The 21,333-nt window shown below is 43.5% G+C and overlaps 1 protein-coding gene across 19 annotated transcripts in view; it reads left to right on the top strand.

Annotated features, from left to right (window-relative positions):
• Nucleotides 1-21,333, top strand: part of LOC122789306 (calcium/calmodulin-dependent protein kinase type II subunit gamma) — a 2,351,533-nt gene that overhangs the window by 1,650,667 nt on the left and 679,533 nt on the right. For all 19 annotated transcript variants that reach the window (XM_044056632.1, XM_044056627.1, XM_044056637.1 and 16 more), the window contains exon 7: nucleotides 8,192-8,294. In XM_044056632.1, the coding sequence (XP_043912567.1) occupies nucleotides 8,192-8,294 (103 nt within the window). The remainder of the gene's footprint in view (nucleotides 1-8,191; nucleotides 8,295-21,333) is intronic.

The following is a 21,333-nucleotide window of genomic DNA, read 5'->3' as shown; positions in this document are numbered from 1 at the left end:
TTTTAGTTTTATAATTGTGGTAGTTGAGTATTTTTTGTAGTCCTCCCTCCCCTCTTAGAACTCATTTTAATTAGAGAGTTCTACCCCTCCCCCTCCTTATCCTTTTCTTGTCAGGTTAGCCGTTTAGGTTAGAAGGTTTCCTTATACTTTCTGGTTAGGCCAGCCATTTAAGTTAGAGGCCTCCTAAACAAAAAAAAAAAAAAATTAGTCTGTATTATATTGTACTGTCTGTGTTTTTTTTTTCTGTAGACTGTATATTGCTTATTAGCCAGTGTTGTCTTTTTGGTTACAGGATGTCTAAAGAATCCAAGGTGTCTGGGTTCAAGAAGTGTGGCTCATGCTGTCAGAAAATGTCTGTGATAGATGGGCACACTTCTTGCGTCTATTGCTTAGGCGCTGTGCACCTGCAGGACTCTTGTTCTATCTGCTATGCATTTAGTCCAAGAGTTCTGCAGGAGCGTAAGAATAAGCTTACTCTTAGGGGCCTTTTAAAGCCCCAGGATTCACCGGCCAAGACTCAGCTTGTGAAATCCCTAAAATTGTCCAAATCGTTGGCTCCAAGTGTGGAGCCGTCTTTGGTTCAGACTATACCTGCTACTTCGGTTCTGGCTGGAACCAATAAGACTGTCTCCCTGTCGGCTCCATCAGAAACTTCGGAGCTGTCGCAGAGTCACAAGAGGCTGAAGTCACCCTCTTTAGAATCGATTCATTCAGCTCCTCTGTCTCCCCTGCTTCAGAACGAGCGCAGTCACAGGTCATCTCACTCCTCTCGATCCTCTAGGCTCTCGGATCACGATGTGGAGAGAGTGGTCAGTAGGTTGCTTAAGTCGCAGGCACTTGCCAAGATGTTGTCCAGCCCTCCTCAACAGGTGTCGGCTCCATCCACTTCTATCGATGTTCCTCCTCCGACTCCATTGAGCTCGGAGCTGGAGTTCGTTGGGGTTCGTGTAGTGGAATCATCGGCTCCGATAACTCTTTCTCATTTGGTTCTGTCGTCTGCTCCGATTCCCTTGGTGGTGCCGTCCGTCAAGGAATCTGGGCACCCGGGCTCCCTCGTCAGCTCTGAGGGGGCGAGTGGCATTGGACCCTTGTCCGACCCTGTTCTCCCTCTCAGAGCTTCGGCGCAGGTGAGCTTGGCTCCTACATCAGCCTCAGAGCCGTCTCCCTCGGTGTGGAGAAGGATTCTGATTTCCTCTGAACCGGAGCCTTCTCTGCATCATGCCAGGGATGCCTTCGATGTCATGAGGAGTGTGCTGGCCACTGAGTCAGCTCCACTATCGGCCCCATCGGCTCCGTCCCCTGTAGTGCCTGTGCCAACCTCTGCTCCTCCTCCAGGCCCCAAGCGTGGGGACCGGCACTCCAGGGCACCCCATTTGGTGTTTCCTCTTCTTCTGAGCCCTCCCCTGACCATTCAAAGGAGCCCCCTCGTAAGAAGAAGTGCAAGAGGAAGCACATTGACTCCCCTGAGTCTGTCACTTCCGATACAGACTTAGATGACTCGGAAGGGTCCCCAAGATCCCCCTCTGAAGTGGTTTCCTTTTCGGACATCCTCAAAATGCTTAAGCAGAGGGGGAACTGGAATCCCCTAGCCCCTACCAAGGATGAGTCTGTATTCCTGGATGCGTTCGGATCCCGACCTTCCACCTCCTGGGTTTCTCCACCTTTCGATCCACTTATGTCAGTGGTGGCTCGAAAGGCTTGGTTAGCTCTGGATACAGTGGAACCAACTCCGAGGAGACCTGGTAAATTCATTACAGCACCCCAGGATAAGCAATTCCTTTTGAAAGGTATTCCTGTTGATGCCATGGTGGTAGCAGAAGCCACGAAAAAGGAGTTAGCAGAAACTTCTTCGTCTGTCCATCCTCCTAACAAGGAGTCTAGGACCATGGACAGATATGGGAAGTGAATGTTTGCTTCAGCGACCTTTGCTATGAGGTCACTGAACTACTTATGCCATTTTACCTGGCTTCAGAGGGATCTCCTTAAAGAGCTCGGAGATACCCTTCAAGATCCATCAGCTGAGGGGGCTCAAGCTAAAGTGGCTTCCCAGCTGGCGACCCTTAACTCTGTAGTCAACTCCTCCATGAGGCTCATCTCTTATGCAGCCGATGGTGCAAGTAGAGCTGCGAGCACGGGCGTGGCTCTTAGGAGGCATGCATGGATGTGGCTGTGTAACTTTGCGGAACCTTTTAGAGTGTCATTCACCAACACCCCCTTTGATGGTTCCTTCCTTTTTGGACCACAGGTGAAAGACGCTTTGGCTAGGTGTGAGCAAGAAGGTAAGACTCTCTCTGCCATGGGAGTCCATTTTTCCACTCCTTCCAGACCATACCCCAAGGGTCAGAAGAGTGGTAAACTGTGGTTCCGAAAATCCCAGGGAGCCTCGTCTGACACACGTAGATTTTTCCTCCAGGGGCAGAGGAGGAAATAACAATAGATGCCGCCCTCGTGGCAGAGGGGGTCCGCAGAACCAGGGCAACAGAGAATCCTTCTCTGAGAAGCCCTTTCAGCATCCCTGAAGGGTTGCCCGGCTGCCCGCCTCTGGAGGCAGTTGGGGGAAGACTTTCACTGTACCCAAAAGCCTGGCTAAAATTAACACAAGACAGATGGGTACGGTCAATTATATCCGGAGGTTACAAAATTCCCTTCTCTCAAACCCCCTTACCTTTGAGCAAATCCCTTCCAGATGTTCCACCCAATCTGAGGGGCCAAGCAGTCATAGAGGTTTCAAGACTGCTAGAGAAAAGAGTCATCTAGGAAGTCCTGGCCGACCAACACGGATCCGGAACTTACTCAAGGTTCTTTTTGGTACCAAAAAGACAGGGGACTGGAGACTGATTCTGGATTTCAGCAGACAAAACAAGTCTGTTCAAAGAACAAAGTTTTGGATGGTCACGCTACAGTCCATTCTACCCTTTCTGGGTCAGGACAATTGGATGTGCTTCATAGATCTTCAGGATGCGTACTACCACATCAAAATGGACAGGCATTCTAGGAGATTCCTTCGCTTCTGGCTGGGAGCAAGTCATTACCAGTTCAGAGCTCTGCCCTTTGATCTCACCACGGCCCCCCAGGGTGTTCACCAAATGTATGGCAGTGGTCACGGCTCACCTGAGACGTTGAGGATTCCAGGTGTTTCCATATCTAGACGATTGGCTCCTCACTGCTACTACCAGGCATCAACTTCTCCAAGCCAGGGACTGCACAATCACAATCTGCTCCCAGCTAGGCATCACAATAAACTTCGAAAAATCTACCTTGTTGCCCTGTCAATCTATTACCAATATAGGAGCAGACTTAGACACAAGGAACATGTCCGCAAGGCTGCCGCCAGACAGGGTGTCTACAATTTGCCAGCAAGTTCAAATTCTAATACAGAGCAAAAGGATCTAAGTCAGGTTCATCCTTCAAACTCTGGGTTCCATGGCAGCGGCAATTCTTCTAATCCTTCTGGCCCGCTTTCACATGAGAATCCTTCAGTGGCTTCTGTTCACACAGTGGTCTTTCCAGCAGCTGCCCATGTCTCACGTGATCATGATTACAGAAGCATGCAAAAGGCACCTTTCCTGGTGGATGGTCTCCCCACTAGTGTCTCAGGGCATACCCTTCATTCAGCCCCCTCCGGTGGCCACAGTGACCACAGACGCCTCCCTGATAGGGTGTGGGGGCATTATCAGGGCAGGACAGTCCAAGGCACGTAGCAGCCTCACGAGTACCATCTGCATATAAACGTCTTAGAAACGAGAGCCGTGCTCCTAGCGTTGCAAGCTCTTCAGGACTCTCTCCCTTCTGGTACTATTGCAATTCAAACGGACAACATGTCAGTGGTGTGGTACATCAACAAGCAGGGCAGAACCAGGTCCTATCCCCTATGTTGAGAAACACTCAGACTCTGGCAGTGGGCGATTTCCTCCGAATGATTTCTGATGGCAACGTACATCCCTGGGAGGTCCAATGTCATAGCAGACAGGCTCAGCAGAGCTATTCTCATGCCTCACAAGTGGTCTCTGAATCAGGTAGTTGCGGATCTGATCTTCCGCAAATGGGGACAGCCTTGCTGCGATTTTTTTTGCTACCCCCTTCAACAGCAAATGCAGCAACTACTTCTCCATTCTTCTGCTTCCAGGTCACTCTCCCAGAGACGCTCTAGTCCACGATTGACCTCAGGGACTCCTTTATGCCTTCCCTCCGTTTCCCCTGATACTGAAGCTCATACAGAACGCTATATCGTTGGGTTGCAAAATGATCCTCATTGCCCCCTACTGGCCTCGACAGATATGGTTTCAGTTCCTGCCTCATTACCTTCTCAAGCAGCCATGGACTCTGGATCCCATTCCAGACCTGCTGACTCATCAATCAGGCGGGTTGCATCAATCCCTTCAAACACTCCAGTTCACAGCTTGGTTGCTCCAATTCCAACCCTAGCCAGGCTTCCCAGCATTTCCCGGCTGTGCGCGAGATTATTTTGTCCTCTCACAAGTCCACGACTAGAAAAACTTATGCTAGTAAATGGAAAAGTTTTTCTTGTTGGGCAGAGGCTAGGAACATAGATCCATTTTCAGCCCCAGTCCACAAAATTTTGGAGTTCCTAGCACAACTCTCTCATTCTGGGTCTGCTTCTGCTACAATCAGGGTTCAATTGGCAGCCATTTCTAACTTTCATCTTGGCTTGTCTAATTCAAACATTATGTCTCATAAGCTCTGTAAAGCCTTTCTAAGAGGGACTTTTCTCTCCTTAGACCTCAAGTGAGAGATCCCCCTCCTCCATGGGACCTTAATTTGGTACTAATCTCTTTAATTGTGCCCCCCCTTTGAACCTGCAGCGTCCTGCTCAATTAAATTCATATATTGGAAAACACTCTTTCTGGTAGCTATTACATCAGCCAGACGCGTCTCTGAACTTCAGGCACTATGTGTTCGTCCTCCATACTTGATTTTTCATAAGGATAGGGTTGCTCTGAGGACTAATCCATCTTTCCTTCCAAAAGTGTGCTCAGAAAATAATTTGAACCAATCTATAGACCTTCCTGTGTTTTTCCCTAACCACACCAACAAAGCAGAATACAAATTACACCAATTGGATGTTCATAGACAATTGTGTTTTTACTTGCATAGGACCAAGGATACAAGGAAGTCGGACCAACTTTTCCTTTCCTATGCTCTAGGTAAACAGGGTCTCCCAGTTTCCAAAGTGACCTTATCCAGGTGGTTGTCTCACATTATTACCTTCATTTATCAATTGAGAAAGACTTGCCTATCAAACCGAAAGGTCATTCTACTAGGGCTTTGGCCACCTCTGTAGCCTTCCAATCTAGGTTGCCCATGGATTCTATTTGTGCAGCTGCCACGTGGGCAAATCCTCATACTTTTATTTCTCATTACAAACTGGATATGTCCTCCAGGAGCAGAGCTGACTTTGGTTCCACTGTTCTGAAGAGTCTGTTCCAATGAGCCACCCAGGATTGTAGGTGCTAGGGACGCTGTCCCAACCAGCAAGAACGAAGGCGAGATAGACAACTTAACATAAAGAAGTTATGTACCTACCATAATGTTCCATGTTAGTTGTCTTCATATCGCCTTCTTCTTGCATCCCACCCTCCGTCCCCCTGTCCTTTTGGATTGAGAGGAGTTTTGGTTTCACTGGCTGAGTATTCTCTGGTTGTTTCCTCTACTGTCTTTGAGAGTATGATAGGTATGCTCAACCTGTACTTGGGCAGGTTGTTTCCCTGTGAGTCTGGGGTTAGCTATTACAAACGAGATCTGGGTAGCTAGCGCTAGACATCATGGGATAAGGGGTAGCCTCGAGCCAGTAAACAGCTCTCGAGCTATAGAAGATGGCTGAGTTGGAGCCACGGATCATCTCCGATCCCACCCAGCAAGAAGAAGGTGAGATGAAGACAACTAACATGGAATGTTATGGTAGGTACATAACTTCTTTTTTTGCCTCCATAGTGCATTTGGTTTTTAATGTCTGAGTCTGAACATTTGCATGACAGCTCTCACTTCGCATACAAGACATCCAGAAATCATCTCTTAACTTGCGTATCATTGTCAACAAAAAGGAATTGTTTGCTACAGCATAACATAATATTAGACTTTTCAGCAACTCTACCCACAGTTATTTTAGGACAAAGTAGTGCATCTTTAAAAAGACTAATGGATTGTTATTTGGGAGGTAGGCAGTAAAGTTAAAGTAGTTTTTGACATCATAAATGGCAACAGGCACATGATTTGAACTTTAACTTGGAAACTCTGAAATGTGACTATAAAGTTTGTGATATATTGAGTACATAACTATAATCAAATGTATTAGTCTGTCTGTTCATGTGTATTGTATGTGGTAACAGGCCGTATCACTTGTATGGCTAGTCTCTTTACGTCTTCAGGGATTCCTATTTATACAGAAATTCTTATCAACTGCTGGGCTGTTCAGTCTCTTCAGTTAATTAATGTCTTTGTATGATTTGAGGAATGCTCTAGGCAGTTTCTAATTCTAAGATTTGTGCTTATTGTTGCTTGCAATGCAAGATTGCTCATTTATGCTTCATATAGTAACACTGCTCTCTTTCCATTGTGTATTACATAGGCAGTATTGCTTATTAACTAGTTGATCTTAATTCTTTATTTGCCTTCTTTTTGGCTCGTAGATTAGAGGATCCATTTTGCATCAGTTTTTCACCCACTCATTTAAAAACCATTAACAATAAGTAACAAGTAAATATGTTATAGATTGTCACAGCAACAATAGACCTTTCATTGGGAGTCTTTGCTAAAACTTTAGGCTGCCTTTTTACCCCTTAATCGCATCTCTTTTAAAGTTATTTTTTCACACTTGCCAAAAATAATATGCATTTCTTCTGGCTCCTTTGTATACCCATGAAAGTCTGTATACTACATCACACAATGTTGATAATTCATGGGGAAATGTACTGCTCAGCTGTTCCAGATTTTGGATTGTGTTTTTGCTCTGTCCATCTTAAATCAATTTTGTAATAGAATACTTGTAGTTGTATTATGCAGATACTACCAGACATTATTGATAAATACTTCCCAGTTCCAGTCCTTTAGAAAATGCATATTTAGTTCAATTCATATTACTCGAGCAACACTCTTTACAGTACCAATATTTAAAACTGTACCTGAGTTATGGCCTTTATCTCTTTATTTGTTTTGGCATTATCCATGACTCTTGAGAAAGCATATTTTGAGCTAGCTGGAAAAAAATGCTGAGAGACTTCAAGATTGCCTTCCTTTGCACTTGCCAGGGTACAATGTACGATAAAGTAATGATCCCACTGGTCACACAGTTGAAAGTTTTTAGATGGAAACCATGCCTTTTGTTATGTTGACTCTTATTAAACATTTTGTTCCTCATAAAGCAACTGTTACCCTGAGATGTTATGCTATTTTTCTAATTATCCCTTACTGAGGAATCCAAGATACCATTAGTGAGCATTTACTTTCTGAGCCATGCCATTTTTCCTGTGCCTCCACCCTGTTGACTTTACTTTTCCATGTACTACTTTTTTTCCCAAAAGAATGAAAGGCTGGTTTACCTACGTTTGGTTGGTGCCATCTGAATCAGTAGAAGTGTTTTTGTTTAACTGCTGTTTGGGGGGTTTTCTTCAAGAGTTGTACATTTTCTCTGTCTTTTCCCAGTTCTTTTAGAGCTGTGTTCTACATTATTGTTAGATTATTAGTACTTGTTTGGAAAGTGGCATTGTTGGGCATTGCATGTAATTTCTGCTGCTCTGTCAGGGAAATTATGATATACATTTGATGGAGTCTAATAACTCTTTGTTTTAACTTTGTAGAGAAGCTTGAATTGTCTTTGTGTATAATTATTTCAGGCATTTTTCTGATGAAAAAAGTGATATATCTACCTAAGACTGCAGCAAAACCACTCAATTATTTCTTGATGTCCAAGTTGTTATATTACTGAATATGTAGCATTAACGTAGGTTTCTTTGTGTTTATGAAAGGAGAAACATTTGAATATTTAACCATTTAACTGGATTTATGCAGTAAGCTGAATGCATTTAGTAATGTCAATTTACTTGCAGTTTCCACAACTTGGACAAGTTCCATTGTTAGTTAGAAATATTACACAGTGCATCTTTGGTATGCAGTTTTAATTTCTGTTACAGTTTAGAGTAATACTATATTTTTTCTCTCATTTGATTCTAAACAGCCTGAAAATCTCTTATTGGCTAGCAAATGTAAAGGGGCGGCGGTTAAGCTTGCAGATTTCGGATTGGCAATAGAAGTACAAGGAGACCAGCAGGCGTGGTTTGGTAAGAGGCTGTGCTTATGGTGTTTTGTATTTCCCAGCATTCCATGCATTGAATAATGTCCATCTCAAGAGTAGACATTGTTTACTTTTCCAGATATTATCCATTGCGAATTTGACAGTCTTGAGCAATAATATGTTAACAGGATCTATTTATAACATTTGCTGTTCCACTAGTAGGTTTGGTGCAGTAATATTTTTATGACATTTGTATTTCATGGTATTATGTATCGAGTACCCCCTGCCTCAGCAGCAGGCTTCATTTGATATTTACTTAAGTTATTTGAAATTTTTTAGTGTAATTGCTCATTCAAGGTGTGGTTATGCAATTATTTATTTTTATTTTGAATTTAACTGGGTTAGAGCACTTATCCCACTGGGACCCGTTAGTCTTAACACAGGGAAAACACAAAGATGTATGACATTTTATACAGAGAGAATGACAAAATGCAATAGATGCATATATTATATACAAAGTGAATGTCATGGTTGACTTGAGGGTATAAAGGCAGTAAATAAATTACATTATATACAGAGTGACTGAAAAAAACACAGTATATACATGCTTGAAATGTAGAGTGGCATTAGAGCTGTTATGCTAAAGGAACCCAGTCAAAAATAGCGCAATGTACGTAAACAGAAGAGAATGAAGAACTTAAGTTATGTGACTGGAGAGATAGCAGTTGAATTTTCCTAGAGTCTTGAAATACGTTATTTATTTGTGAATGGAACATGGGGGAAGAGGAATGATCTTTATGAAAAGAAGGAAGACATTCCCAAAAGTTTGAGACCAAGGACGGATAAACCATGCTCTTTGTAGCAAAGCTTAGCTTGGGGGTTTGGAGGAGAGGACATGAATGGTTAAGATGTCCAAGGTTGTATAGTGGTGAATCTCTGAATAGTCTGTAAGCTAGTGGAGAGAAAGTGTCATTCTTGATGAGTTTAAATAGTTGAGAGGCAAGTAGAAAGTCAGCATATTGTTTCACAGGTGGCCATTTAGCTTTCTTTCGATGGTTTTGCAGGGATGAATCCTTCCTTTGTTGTGTTGATGGTGGCAGAGTATTCCTTTGCCATGAGAACATTGTTTGCCAGACTGTGTTAGTTGTAACTTTCATCATAAGTAAGTAAAAGTATGTTTTACTTGAAACTAGAAAAGATGGGGAACAGTTGCAGGGTCTTCAGATAACTATTTATCATTTTAAAGTCAAGCATATTGTTTTAATCAGTAAAAAGGCAGGAATGTTCATTGTATTCCACTGCTGCAGTCATCACACTTGGGTTATCCTGCCATCAGGCGGTCCCGCAGTTGGCCAGAGTTCCAAAGTCTTATTCTGGCGTTGGTTGCTGTCTCTTCTTCCCTGACGTCAGGGCGCCAGGGGTATACAAGATGCATCCGACGCCATTTTCTTCTGTCTTTCTTGCCATGCGGTGCCCGAAGCAGAAGCAGTTCGCAAGTGCCGGTCGGCCGACTCCTGAGATTTTCGAAGTCGAATTTCAGATCCGAAGTCTTCAATAAAGCTAAGTACCCTATTGGGGAAACTTTTTTCTTGCCTCAGACCGATGTCAGAAAAAGTTAATAATTGTATTTCTTGTGGAAAGCAAATACCTCATAAGGACTTCCACTCTTACTGTATTCCATGCCTAGGCCCTGATCACGACGTCACTAGTTGTCGGTTTTGTGTTAGATTTAACAAGCATACTATAAAAAGGCATTTTGATTTTGCTTTGCACTGCTTTGGCCGAAGGTTCAACTGTACTATGCCGTCGGATCAACCAACGACCGCATTACCGAAGAAACGCAAGGACAAGGATAAAGACAGACATCCGAGGTCCAAGACTGACGACGAAACCTCTTCTAGGCCAGTCGCTGGTTCTCAGTGAGGTGCTATCGCAGCCCCTGACACCCACTACCTCAGAGCCACAGGCCGCCTCTGACTCCCACTTGGAGACAACTAGGTGTCTGGAAACTCAAGGTATTGGGCCTACGGAAACTAAATCCCTCAGATGGGTCCGGAGCCGGCATCAGCTTCTGAGGGTGTTTTCAGACCTTCACAACTTGCCCAGCCAAGACAAAAGTACCACTAAAGACAAAGAAACAAGTACAGCATTCTCCTGGACAAACCACCATGCCTAAGACACAGATGCTTAAAATGGCCGAATACCTCATTACTCTAATCAGGGGTTCCCATCCCCCTCTTGAGAAAAGGCCTAGGCAGGATACAGACTGATTCCTCTGATCAGGTTTCCATTTCCTCTGATTCCTCTTCTGACCAGGGGTACTCTATACCTCCTTATGAGGACTCTGATGCTGAAGAATCTATCCCTTCAGCCTCTCCTCCTGAGGATTATTATTTTGGGGAAACTTTACATACCATGAGGGAGCATTTCCACTGGGAAAGTCAGGAATACTCAGAATCTAAGAAAAGGCTCAGATTTCCTTTTACTGCCTCAGCATAGGCCACTGGCTATTCCGCCTGTGCTAGATATTGTGGATGATGTGTTCTCTGAATCCAGCTTATCTCCTGATTCTTTACCCCCTGCACCAGCCAAGCCAGATAGGTACTACAGAGTCCCTGACTTTCACAAATTTCTTTATAAAAACCCTTCTGCTGATCCAGAAACTATTTCCCAGGGTCCAAAAGGGGTTAAGGCTTCCATTGCAAAAAATCCAGTGCCCTCTGACAGAGATTCCAGAGCTTTGGATAGATGGGGGAAGAAAGTATACACTTCTGCAACTGTAGCAGTAAGAGCTTTAAATTGCCAGTTTCACATGTTTAAGTACCAACAATATTTAATGGCTCAATTAAAACAGAAAATGCTTGCAAGCTCAGAAGCTCCTGATTGTAAAGAAATGCAGGATTTGTTGCATGCAGTTGAACAAGTGGGAAAACATACTCTGCAATGTGGTTTTGATTCTCTAGAGGCCTCTTGTAGGGCCGCAGTTACAGGTTCAGTGATTCAAAGGCATGCTTGTTTAAAAGAACAGAGTTTACCTGATCATGTTAAGGCAAAATTATTGGATGCTGTTTTACAGCATGATACTGTGTTTGATGTTAAGGCAGAAGAGGTGTTAATGAAAATGGAGGATAAAGCTAAATCTATGCAACAGTCAAGGATTTCTTACAGGTACAGCCACCTCGATTTAGCAGAAATTGGCCTAGAAAAAATTGGTCCTTTCCAGTGCAGACAGGCCACAGAGAGGTAGATACAGACGTCCAAGAGGCAGATATCAACCCCAAGGCTCAAACAGACAGGCAGTGGGGCACCTCAACCCCAAAAGGAGGTGAGGACAAGACTCAACCTTACAGGAAACAGTCACAATGACTTTCCCCTTCGTACGCCAAGCACTTCCTTTTTGGAAGCCCCCTTGGGGGGAAAACTTACACTTTTTTCTCAAAACTGGCAAACAATAACCCAAGACAAATGGATTCTGAATATTGTCTCTCAAGGTTACAGGTTCCACTTTCATACTTTACCAAGGCTAAAAGGAATGCCAGACCTGCCACAAAATCAATGGGCAGAGGCACAAAAACAAATTTCAGCCCTCATGGACATGAGAGCTATTCAAAATATACCACAGCAAGGACAAGGATTTTACTCAAGACTCTTCCTGGTCCCCAGAAAGGACAAGGCCTGGAGGCCCATACTAGACCTTTCAATTCTAAATACTTACCTGGATATTCCGAAATTCAAAATGTTGACTTTACAGCAGCTTCTACCCATGCTGGGCAAGAACGCTTGGCTTGTTACTCTGGACCTCAAAGAGGCATACCTGCATGTCCCTATCAGACAAAATTGCAGAAGATACCTCAGATTCAAAGCTGGTACAATGCACTACCAATTCTCTACACTGTCCTTTGGCTTATCTACTGCGCCCAGGGTCTTCACAAAGTGCCTGGCACCAGTAGTTGCCTTTTGCAGACAAAAAGGAATTCAAATAAATCCATACCTGGACGACTGCCTCATTCACGCAGAGACAAAGGACATCCTTCTACAGCATCTGGCATTTGTAAAGAGGTTGCTAACTTCTCTAGGGTACACAGTAAACGAAAAGAAGTCAAAACTAGTGCCCTCACAACAGATTACATTCCTGGGTGCCAACTTAAATACAGCGGCCCAGATGGTTTACCTCACGCCAGACAAACAAGTTTAATTAACTCAATATTTTCAATTACTGGCAAAAAAGTCCCATCTCCCTGCAAGAAAAATTCTGCAGGCCCTGGGATTCATGGCATCCTGCATACTACTACCATTTGCCAGACTGCATATGAGGAAAATACAATGGTATCTAAAAAGTGTTTGGACTCAACACTGTCACAGTTTAGAAGCAGTAATACCAATGATTCCCTGCCTACAACAGGAGTTTCGATGGTGGGCACAGGCATGTCACCTAAACAAGGGTCAGCCTTTCACCCTACCCACAGCCAGGCAGACTCTAACAACAGATGCTTCGGATTACGCCTGGGGGAGCACACATGGCAGGAAAATGCATTCAGGGCAAGTGGACCACAGACCAGATGCATCTACACATCAATCAAAAAGAGATGTTGGCTGTTCAAAATGCCCTAACAGCTTTCAAGAACCTTCTGCATCCAGGACAATTATTATTAAAGACAGACAACACCACAGTAATGTGGTACATAAACAAGCAAGGGGGCACTCATTCTTACCCCCTATGCAGGCAAGCCATGACCTTGTGGAACACAGCTCTAACGTACCAAGTTCACCTGCAAGCACAATTCCTGCCAGGAAAGAGAAATACTCTGGTAGACTATCTAAGCAGAAATATCATGGACCCTCACAAATGGAAATTGAATCCACAAATCTTCAGCATGGTAATGCAAAAATGGGGATGCCCAGACATAGATCTTTTTGCCTCCCCACTGAATTGCCAACTACAACAATTTTGCACAAGGACTTATCACAAACAAGCTTGGAAAGTGGATGCTCTTTTGTTCAGCTGGAAAAACCTAAAAGTTTATGCATTCCCACCTCTGTCTCTCCTTTCAAAGGTACTCCTAAAAGCCAGACAAGAGAAACCACAGATGATCCTGATTGCCCCAGACTGGCCACGCCAGCACTGGTACTCTATCTTAAGGAACCTTGCTCAAGGCCCGCCATGGATTTTGCCTCAAATTCCACTCCTCCTGACTCAACAAAACAATCAGATCCTACACGGGCAGCTCAAAACCCTAAACCTGGCTGCATGGCAGATTCATTAGTCAAACAGGCAACACCTGTCTCTAAAGCGGTTATGGATGTCATTTTGGAGGCCAGGAGGCCTAGCACAAGGTAAGCTTACTCAGAAAAATGGAAGAGATTCTGCACCTGGAACCAGGCTCAAAACCTTGTCCCTCTTGTTCCAAACATTCCTCAGATTTTACAATACTTAACTGAGATGCTGGACAGAGGCCTATCCTTCTCATCAATTAAGATCCACGCCTCTGCCCTTTCAGTACATTACAACATGGATCCTCCTTTATTCTCTCATCCCTTGCTAAAGCAGTACCTCAAAGGGGCTAAAAACATAAGACCGCCCCGGAGAGCACCAACACCAACTTGGGACCTCAATTTCGTTTTGGAAAAACTAACCCTGCCACCTTTTGAGACAGCCAATACAGCCGATCTAAAATTTTTATCATGGAAAACAGCTCTGCTCCTAGCAGTAACTTCAGCATGAAGAGTCTCAGAGCTACAGGCATTAATGGTAGTGGAACCTTTTATAATTTTTCATCAGGACAGGGTTTCTCTAAGGACAAACCCTACCTTTATGCCAAAGGTGGTATCTAGTGTGGCTTTTAACCAAACCCCCAGAATAAAGGGGAGAAACTTCTGCATTCTTTGGACATACACAGGCAGCTATGCTTCTACTTGGACAAAACAAAAGCTATCAGGAAAACTGAGCAACTGTTTGTAGCATATGCTGCAGGATCACAGGGCAAGGCTATCTCAAAGCAGACTATATCCAAATGGATAGGACACTGTATTCGTTACTGCTACACACAGCATGGAAAATCAGTCCCAAAACACATTAGGCCACATTCCACCAGGGCTACAGCCACTTCAACGGCCTTTCTCAGAGGAGTACCTACCAAGGAAATTTTGGAGGCTGCAACTTGGAGTTCAGTGCACACCTTTACCAATCATTACCACCTGCCTCTTTACTCTAAATCCAGAGCAGGATTTGCCACTGCAGTACTGCAGGGCCTCATAGCCAATCCTAACTCTTTATAGACCAGCCACCCAACCTTAGCTTTGGGATTTTACCCAAGTGTGATGACTGCAGCAGTGTAACACTATGAACATAGTACAGTTTTGTACCTACCATAAATGTAGATGTTCAAGTGTTCACACTGCTGCAGTCCTGGTTAACCTCCCTCCATCCCCTCTGAACTGGCTGGCCTTATCTATACCTTTCTATCCTATACAACCTTTGTGGTGTATTTGCTTGTAACTGAAGGTATTGTTGTTATTTTATATGTATAACTGTTATTAGCAATATGTATTGCCTACCTACTTGGGGGCACCTGACATCTGGGGCAAGCAAAACTGAAGAAAATGGTGTCGGATGCATCTTATATACCCCTGGCGCACTGACGTCGGGGAAGAAGCGACAGCAACCGACGCCGGACCAAGACTTTGGAACTCTGGCCGACTGCGGGACCACCTGACTGCAGGATAACCCAAGTGTGATGACTGCACCAGTGTGAACACTCGAACATCAACATTTATGGTAGGTACAAAACTGTACTTTTTCCACTTCTGAAATAGAGTAGGAGCTACATGCAACAAAGATCAGTTTTAAAAAAACTGCTCAGCCCTGTTGGAACCCTTTGCTTACTTACCTGTGGAAGACAGTAATGAAGCTAACTTGGGGCTGAAATAAGGATATATGGAGCTGCACTTGGTATTTGATAATACCGTACAACAATCTCAAGGTCTGCAGAAGGCAAATGACACATTCCATAGCATGTAACCAGTCAGAAAAGTAGTGGTAATGGTGATTCCTTAAATAAGTCAAAATATTTTAATTTGGGTTACAAAAGGCAGTAGGACATGGACAGAACTGATGCTCTCCTTGTGTTTTATGTTTCTGCTGTAAAACTGAATCAGTTGTTGCCGCAGTAGTAGGATATCTGGTTTCTTCCAGAGGTTGAAGGTCAACTAAATAAGAGCAAGTTTCTTTTATGAAGGAGTATGGGTTTTAGGTTCTTTCCACAATAGTTATTCCTAGCAAAGACCAGAGGTCTTGGAAATGTTACTGTGTGTGCATTGTTGACACTGCATGTCTACTAAAATCGGGGAGAAGTTGCTTGTGGGGCCCTGTGACCAGTATTCTAGGAAAGGGAGCACAACTCTCTCTACATCTCCCCATTAATGTATAAGGGAGTTGCCAGATGAAGGTATGATCCCTGTTGTTAATTTCCCATGGTGCTCCAGAACCTTGGGAGATGCGGGTTGCCACTGCCTGTCCACTTGGATGCACTGGAAAGAGCAACACACCACAGAGGAGTATAGCAAGTAATAATTATAATGCAGCCATACAAGCATCTTGGACTTGCTCCAGCTCTGCCAAGTAATGAGCCCAACCAGCCAGATGATAGCAGCTGTATTCGCAAACTCTTCATTCCGCTGAGGTGGAGGGAAATGCATTTTGAAAGCTGATTTTTCTACCTTGGACTAGCCTAAATAGCATGAAGGCAATTTGAAGTGCCTTTCTATAACATTGAAATGCAATAATGCTGTGGCAAGACAGATGCTTATTTTAGATGCACACATTTTTGCTCTGCATTTTGTGATGTCATTCATGTATGTGAGGAGGACACTGTGGCTATTATATCATAGACTGCTGTAAAGCAGATTGCTGCGTGGTATTCATTGTATACTTTGCTATTTCCTTCAGAAATTCACTAACTCTCAGTATGCCTGTTAAACTAGCTTTATTTTTTTATTTATTTGAAATTTGTTAACCAAGGTAGTCTGACTGAGTAGAATGCCCTTTTTCAGCAGAGACCCGAGGAGAAAATCTCCATTGCAAAATTTAGCAATGAAGTGAACAGAAATTAAAGGGCATATTTAGACATTATACAAAGCAACTAACAATTGCATAGTACAATGGAGAGACATAAGTAAATCATAGTAACATTTTACACAAATTATGCATAACATGGATTAGGATAATTTATGTTATAAAGAAGTCAGCAGACATTCCTAACCTTGTTAGGCCAAAAAGAGGACTCGGGGAAACAGCCGGAGAGGCTGAGAGAGGAGACTGAAATAGAGGTGAGTTGGAAAGATCAGGAATTTGAGTTACTCAGCACTTAAGGTAGAATGGCTATGGTGTATTAGAAGTTAAGGGAGAGGCAAGGGGATGATGTTCAGGTGGAGGGTCACCACAGGAGCAAATCCAAGAGGTACGCAGGAATTCCTTTAATGCAATTTTAAAACTGTGGGTATTGTCAAGTGTGCGTATATGGAGAGGAAGTTTGTTCCAGGCAGAGGTGACAGAGTGGCTGTGAAGTGTCTCACCAATGGATTTATTAGGTTTGGAAATATGCAATAGGAGTTGGTCAGAGCTGCTAAGGTAATCCTTAGGGATATAGGGGGAGATGAGGTGTGACAGAGATGGGAAAGCAAGGAGTTGGTGAAGAATAGAGTGGGTCAGGTGAAGCTGTGGCAGGAGGAGTTGGTGTTGGAGTTCTAGCCAGTGAGTTTTTTTATGGAAAGGCAGTGTATTCAATACAGGAGGTTACCAGCACATCAAGCTATTTTATTATAGGTGTGTTAAAGCATGGAAGTCAGGTTCTTTTGGAGATGGATAAATGGGGCAGCGTAAAATAGCGTGGGAAGAAGGTAAGCTAGAGCTAAAGACCATTTAGATTCTGGAGTTAGGAATTTTTTGTTCCTGTACAGTAGTCCAAGCTTTTGGTGTTTTTTTTTTTTTAATACAGTTGTTGATTTGGATGTCGAATTTAAGTTCATCATCTATATAAACTTCAAGGAGTTTGGTACATGGTTCTACTTTGATACTGGTGTTGTTTAGAGAGGAGCTGGAGAAGGAGGATTTGAGATGATGGAGAGATTTAGGCAGGAAGAACAGGAGTTTAGTTTTGTTATGGTTAAGTAGTATTTGATTAGAAGAGAGACATTTTTCAACTGAATGCAGAGATTCTTGAGTGCAGGTGAGTAGGTCAGGAAGATTGTCAGATGTGGAGATGATAGTTTCAGCATATTGAATCAAGGTGGAGTGAGGGCAGGAAAGGTAGAGGTTGTAGTAAAGATGTTAAGAGGGTCCCAAGGATGGAGCCTTGGGGAACCCCAGTTTGAACAGCAAGGAAGGGGGAGGTAGAAGAGAGCCATTTAACAGATTGTAGTTGATCAGATAGGTAACTAGAGAACCAGCTGAGTGAGGAGTTACAAAGGTTAAGGTAAGCTAGTTTGGAGAGAAGGAGCTTATGGGAAACGGTGTCAGAGGCTTTAGAGAGGTCAAGGAATAGGCAAGAGACTAATTTGCTAATGTCAAGAGATGAGGAAATTGAATGACTAAAAGATATAAGAACTGTAATAGTGCTATGATGAGGTCTGAAGCCATGTTATGTGGGGGTGAGGAGGTTCTCTTGGGTGAGATAAGAAAAGAGCTGTTTGTGAATGCACTTCTCAAGAATTTTAGAAAGGGGGGATAGAATTGCAATGGGCCTAAAATCTGAAGGGTCAGTGGAGTTCCTCCTTTGTGTAGGGGGGGTAAAATGTAGATTTTTTTCCAGATGGCAGGGACAAGGCTTTCCTTAATCGAACAATTTATCAGTATGGAGACTGGGAAGGCAATGGAAGAGGCTGCTAACTTAAGATAGAAAGGAGATAGGTTGTCAGTGGAGGGGGAACAGGGTTTAAGTTTATTGAGAAACAATCGGATAGTTGAAGTAGGGATTGGTTTAATGGAAAAAGGAGTGGAATGAGCAGGAAGGGGAGGGGTATCAAAGATAAGGTTAGAATTGGGTTTAAGCAAATTCTGTATGGAGTTAATCAAGAAGAAGTTCAGTAGAGTGGCTGTTTCAGTAGAGGAGGTGTTAAGAAAAGGATTGGGGGAGAAGGGGTTACCAGGGTATAGAATCTTGTTGATAGAGGACCAGAATTTTTGGGGGATGGTATGAGGGATTTTTTGATGGTTGAGTTAAAAAGGTTTTTTGTCAAGGTAGATTTGTTTTTTACTTAGGTTTCGTAGTTCTCTGTAGAGCTGGAGATTTGTGGTAGTTTTATGCTTAAGCGAGGATTTCCAAGCACTGTCCCTTTTCTGCATGAGAGAGAGAGACTGTCCTTGGTAAATCCATGGAGCGTATTTGGATTTAACCCTTATTTTCCTGACTGGGGCCATGGAGTCGAGAATGTTGAGAAATAAAATGTTACATTTTAGAACAGCTTCTTCAAGTGGGAGGTCATAAAGGAAGGACCAATTGATGGAAGAGAGAGTTTGAATAAGTTTGGGTCAAAGTTAGAATGGTTATAGCAGTCTCTGAATGTGTGAGATTTAATAGCTTGGGAGGAAAGGTGCTGAATAGAAGTTGGGAGGTGATCTCTAAGGGAATCTGGTAGAGTAGTGGGGTTATGATAGTGATTGGGGTGGGAGGTAAGGATACAGTCCAGAATAGAGCTGGAATTAGATTTTGGGTCTATGCGAGTAGGAGAGGTTGTGAGAAAGTGAAGAGGTTGATGCTAGAGGTAGGAGAGAGAGAGACCACAGAGCATTCCAATTAATGTTTACATCGCCGAGAATGTTAGATGTTCTTCGTGTTTCACTGTTGCAGTCATTAAATTTGGGTAATCCTGCTGGCAGGTTGCCCTCAGTCAGCCTGAATTCCAAAGTCTTGGGTCCTGTGTCGGTTGCTGTCGCCCCTTCCCTGATGTCAGGTCATCAGGGGTATAAAAGATGCAGCCGACGCCATTTTCTTCAATCTTTCTTGCCGTGTGGTGCCCGAAGCAGAAGCAGTTTGCAAGTGCCGGTTGGCCGACTCCTGAGATTTTCGTGTTCGAGTTTCAGATCCGAAGTCTTCATTAAAAGCTAAGTACCCCATTGGGAAAACTTTTTTCTTGTTCCAGACCGATGTCAGAAAAAGTTAATTGTATTTCTTGTGAGAAGCAAATACCTCATACGGACTTTGATTCTTACTGTATTCCTTGCCTAGACCCTGACCACGACATTTCAAGTTGTTGGTTTTGTGCTAGATTTAACCAACACACTAAGCGTCGGTACGATTTTGCACTAAGCTATTTTGGGTGCAGATTTAATAATACAATGTCGTCGGATAGCCATCCGACTACCGGAGTTCACAAAAAGTGCAAAGAAAAAGAAAAAGACAGGCAACCGAGGTCCAAAACCGATGACGAAGCTTCTTCTAAGCCAGTCGCCAGTTCTCAGTGAGGCGCTTTCGCAGCCCCTGACGCCCGCTACTTTAGAGTCTCAGTCCACTACCACAACCAACGTGGAGTCGGTCAGGCCACTGGAAACTCAAGGTATTGGAGCCTCGGAGACTATTCCCTCAGATGGGTCCGGAGCCGCTGAGCAGGCATCGGCTTCTGAGGGTGTTTTCAGACCTAAACAATTATACATTAAACTGACTTCAGCTTCAAAGGCAAAGACTAAAGCACCTTTAAAGACAAAGAAACAAGTTCACCAGCTACATGGACTGGCCTCCATGCCCAAAAAACAGATGCTTAAATTGGCCGAAGACTTAATTACCTTGATCAGAGGTACCCATCCCCCTCCTGATAACAGGCCTAGGCAAGAGACAGACTATGAATCTTCAGATCAGGTTTCCATTTCCTCTGATTCCTCTTCTGATCAGGAATATTCTCTTCCCCCCTATGAGGATTCTGATGCTGAAGAATCTATTCCTTCAGCTTCTCCTTCTGAGGACTATTCCTTTGGGGAAACCTTGCATACCATGAGGGAGCATTTCCACTGGGAGAGCCAAGATTTTTCAGAATCTAAGAAGAGACTCAGGGACTTCCTTTTACTACCTCAACGCAGGCCTCTAGCTATTCCACCTATGTTAGACATTGTAGATGATGTGTTTTCAGAGTTTAGTCTGACCCCTGACTCCTTACCTCCAGCTCCTGTTAAGCCTGACAGATACTACAGGGTTCCTGACTCTCATAAATTCCTTTTCAAAAACCCTGCTGCAGACCCAGAAACTATTTCTCAGGGTCCCAAAGGGGTTAAGGCTTCCACTGCAAAAAACCCTACCCCCTCTGACAGAGATTCTAGGGCACTGGATAGATGGGGAAAAAAGATTTACACTTCTGCTACCTTGGCTATAAGAGCCTTAAACTGCCAGTTTCATATGCTCAAATATCAGCAATATGTCATGACACTGCTTAAACAGAAAATGTTTTTAAATTCTGAATGTGCAGAAAACAAAGAAATGCAGGATTTATTGCATGCAGCTGAACAAGTTGGAAAGTATACTTTTGCAATGTGGTTTTGATTCTCTGGAGGCCTCCTGCAGGGCCGCTGTTACGGGTTCTGTAATTAGGAGGCATGCTTGGTTAAAGGAACAAAATCTGCCTGATCATGTCAAAGCTAAATTATTGGAGGAACTTGAAGTTTTGGAGGCTGGTTTGGTACAAGATAGACTTTTTAAGATACAAATATGACTATTTGAGAATTTTCTCAAGTATTGAATCAGCTATTGCTAAACTTGTGCTTAACAAAAAAACATTAAATGGAAAGAGACCTTGCAGATTATGCAAGCAACAAGGCTTACCCCCCTCCCCCTTTAGTGGGACACAGTTTATTCAAGGGAGGTGAAGATGCTAATGTAGCTGCTACACCTGACATTAATACCAATCAAGAGCAAACACCGGTTCGTAGAAGTGAACGTATTAGGGGCCAAAATAATAAAAACAATAATAACAACAATAATGGACAGAGTCAAAATCAAAACATACTGAAAGTGACCAGGGTTTTCACAGGGGCATGAACAGGTCGGGCAACAACAATACCCGATCGAACAACAGGGGGCAAGCACAAAGAAAGAGAAAAGGGA

Source organism: Protopterus annectens, chromosome 14.part0, assembly GCF_019279795.1.
Source record: "Protopterus annectens isolate FY-2018-M chromosome 14.part0, PAN1.0, whole genome shotgun sequence".
NCBI classification, from domain to species: Eukaryota; Metazoa; Chordata; order Ceratodontiformes; family Protopteridae; genus Protopterus; species Protopterus annectens.
This window is presented reverse-complemented; position numbering and strand designations above follow the sequence as displayed.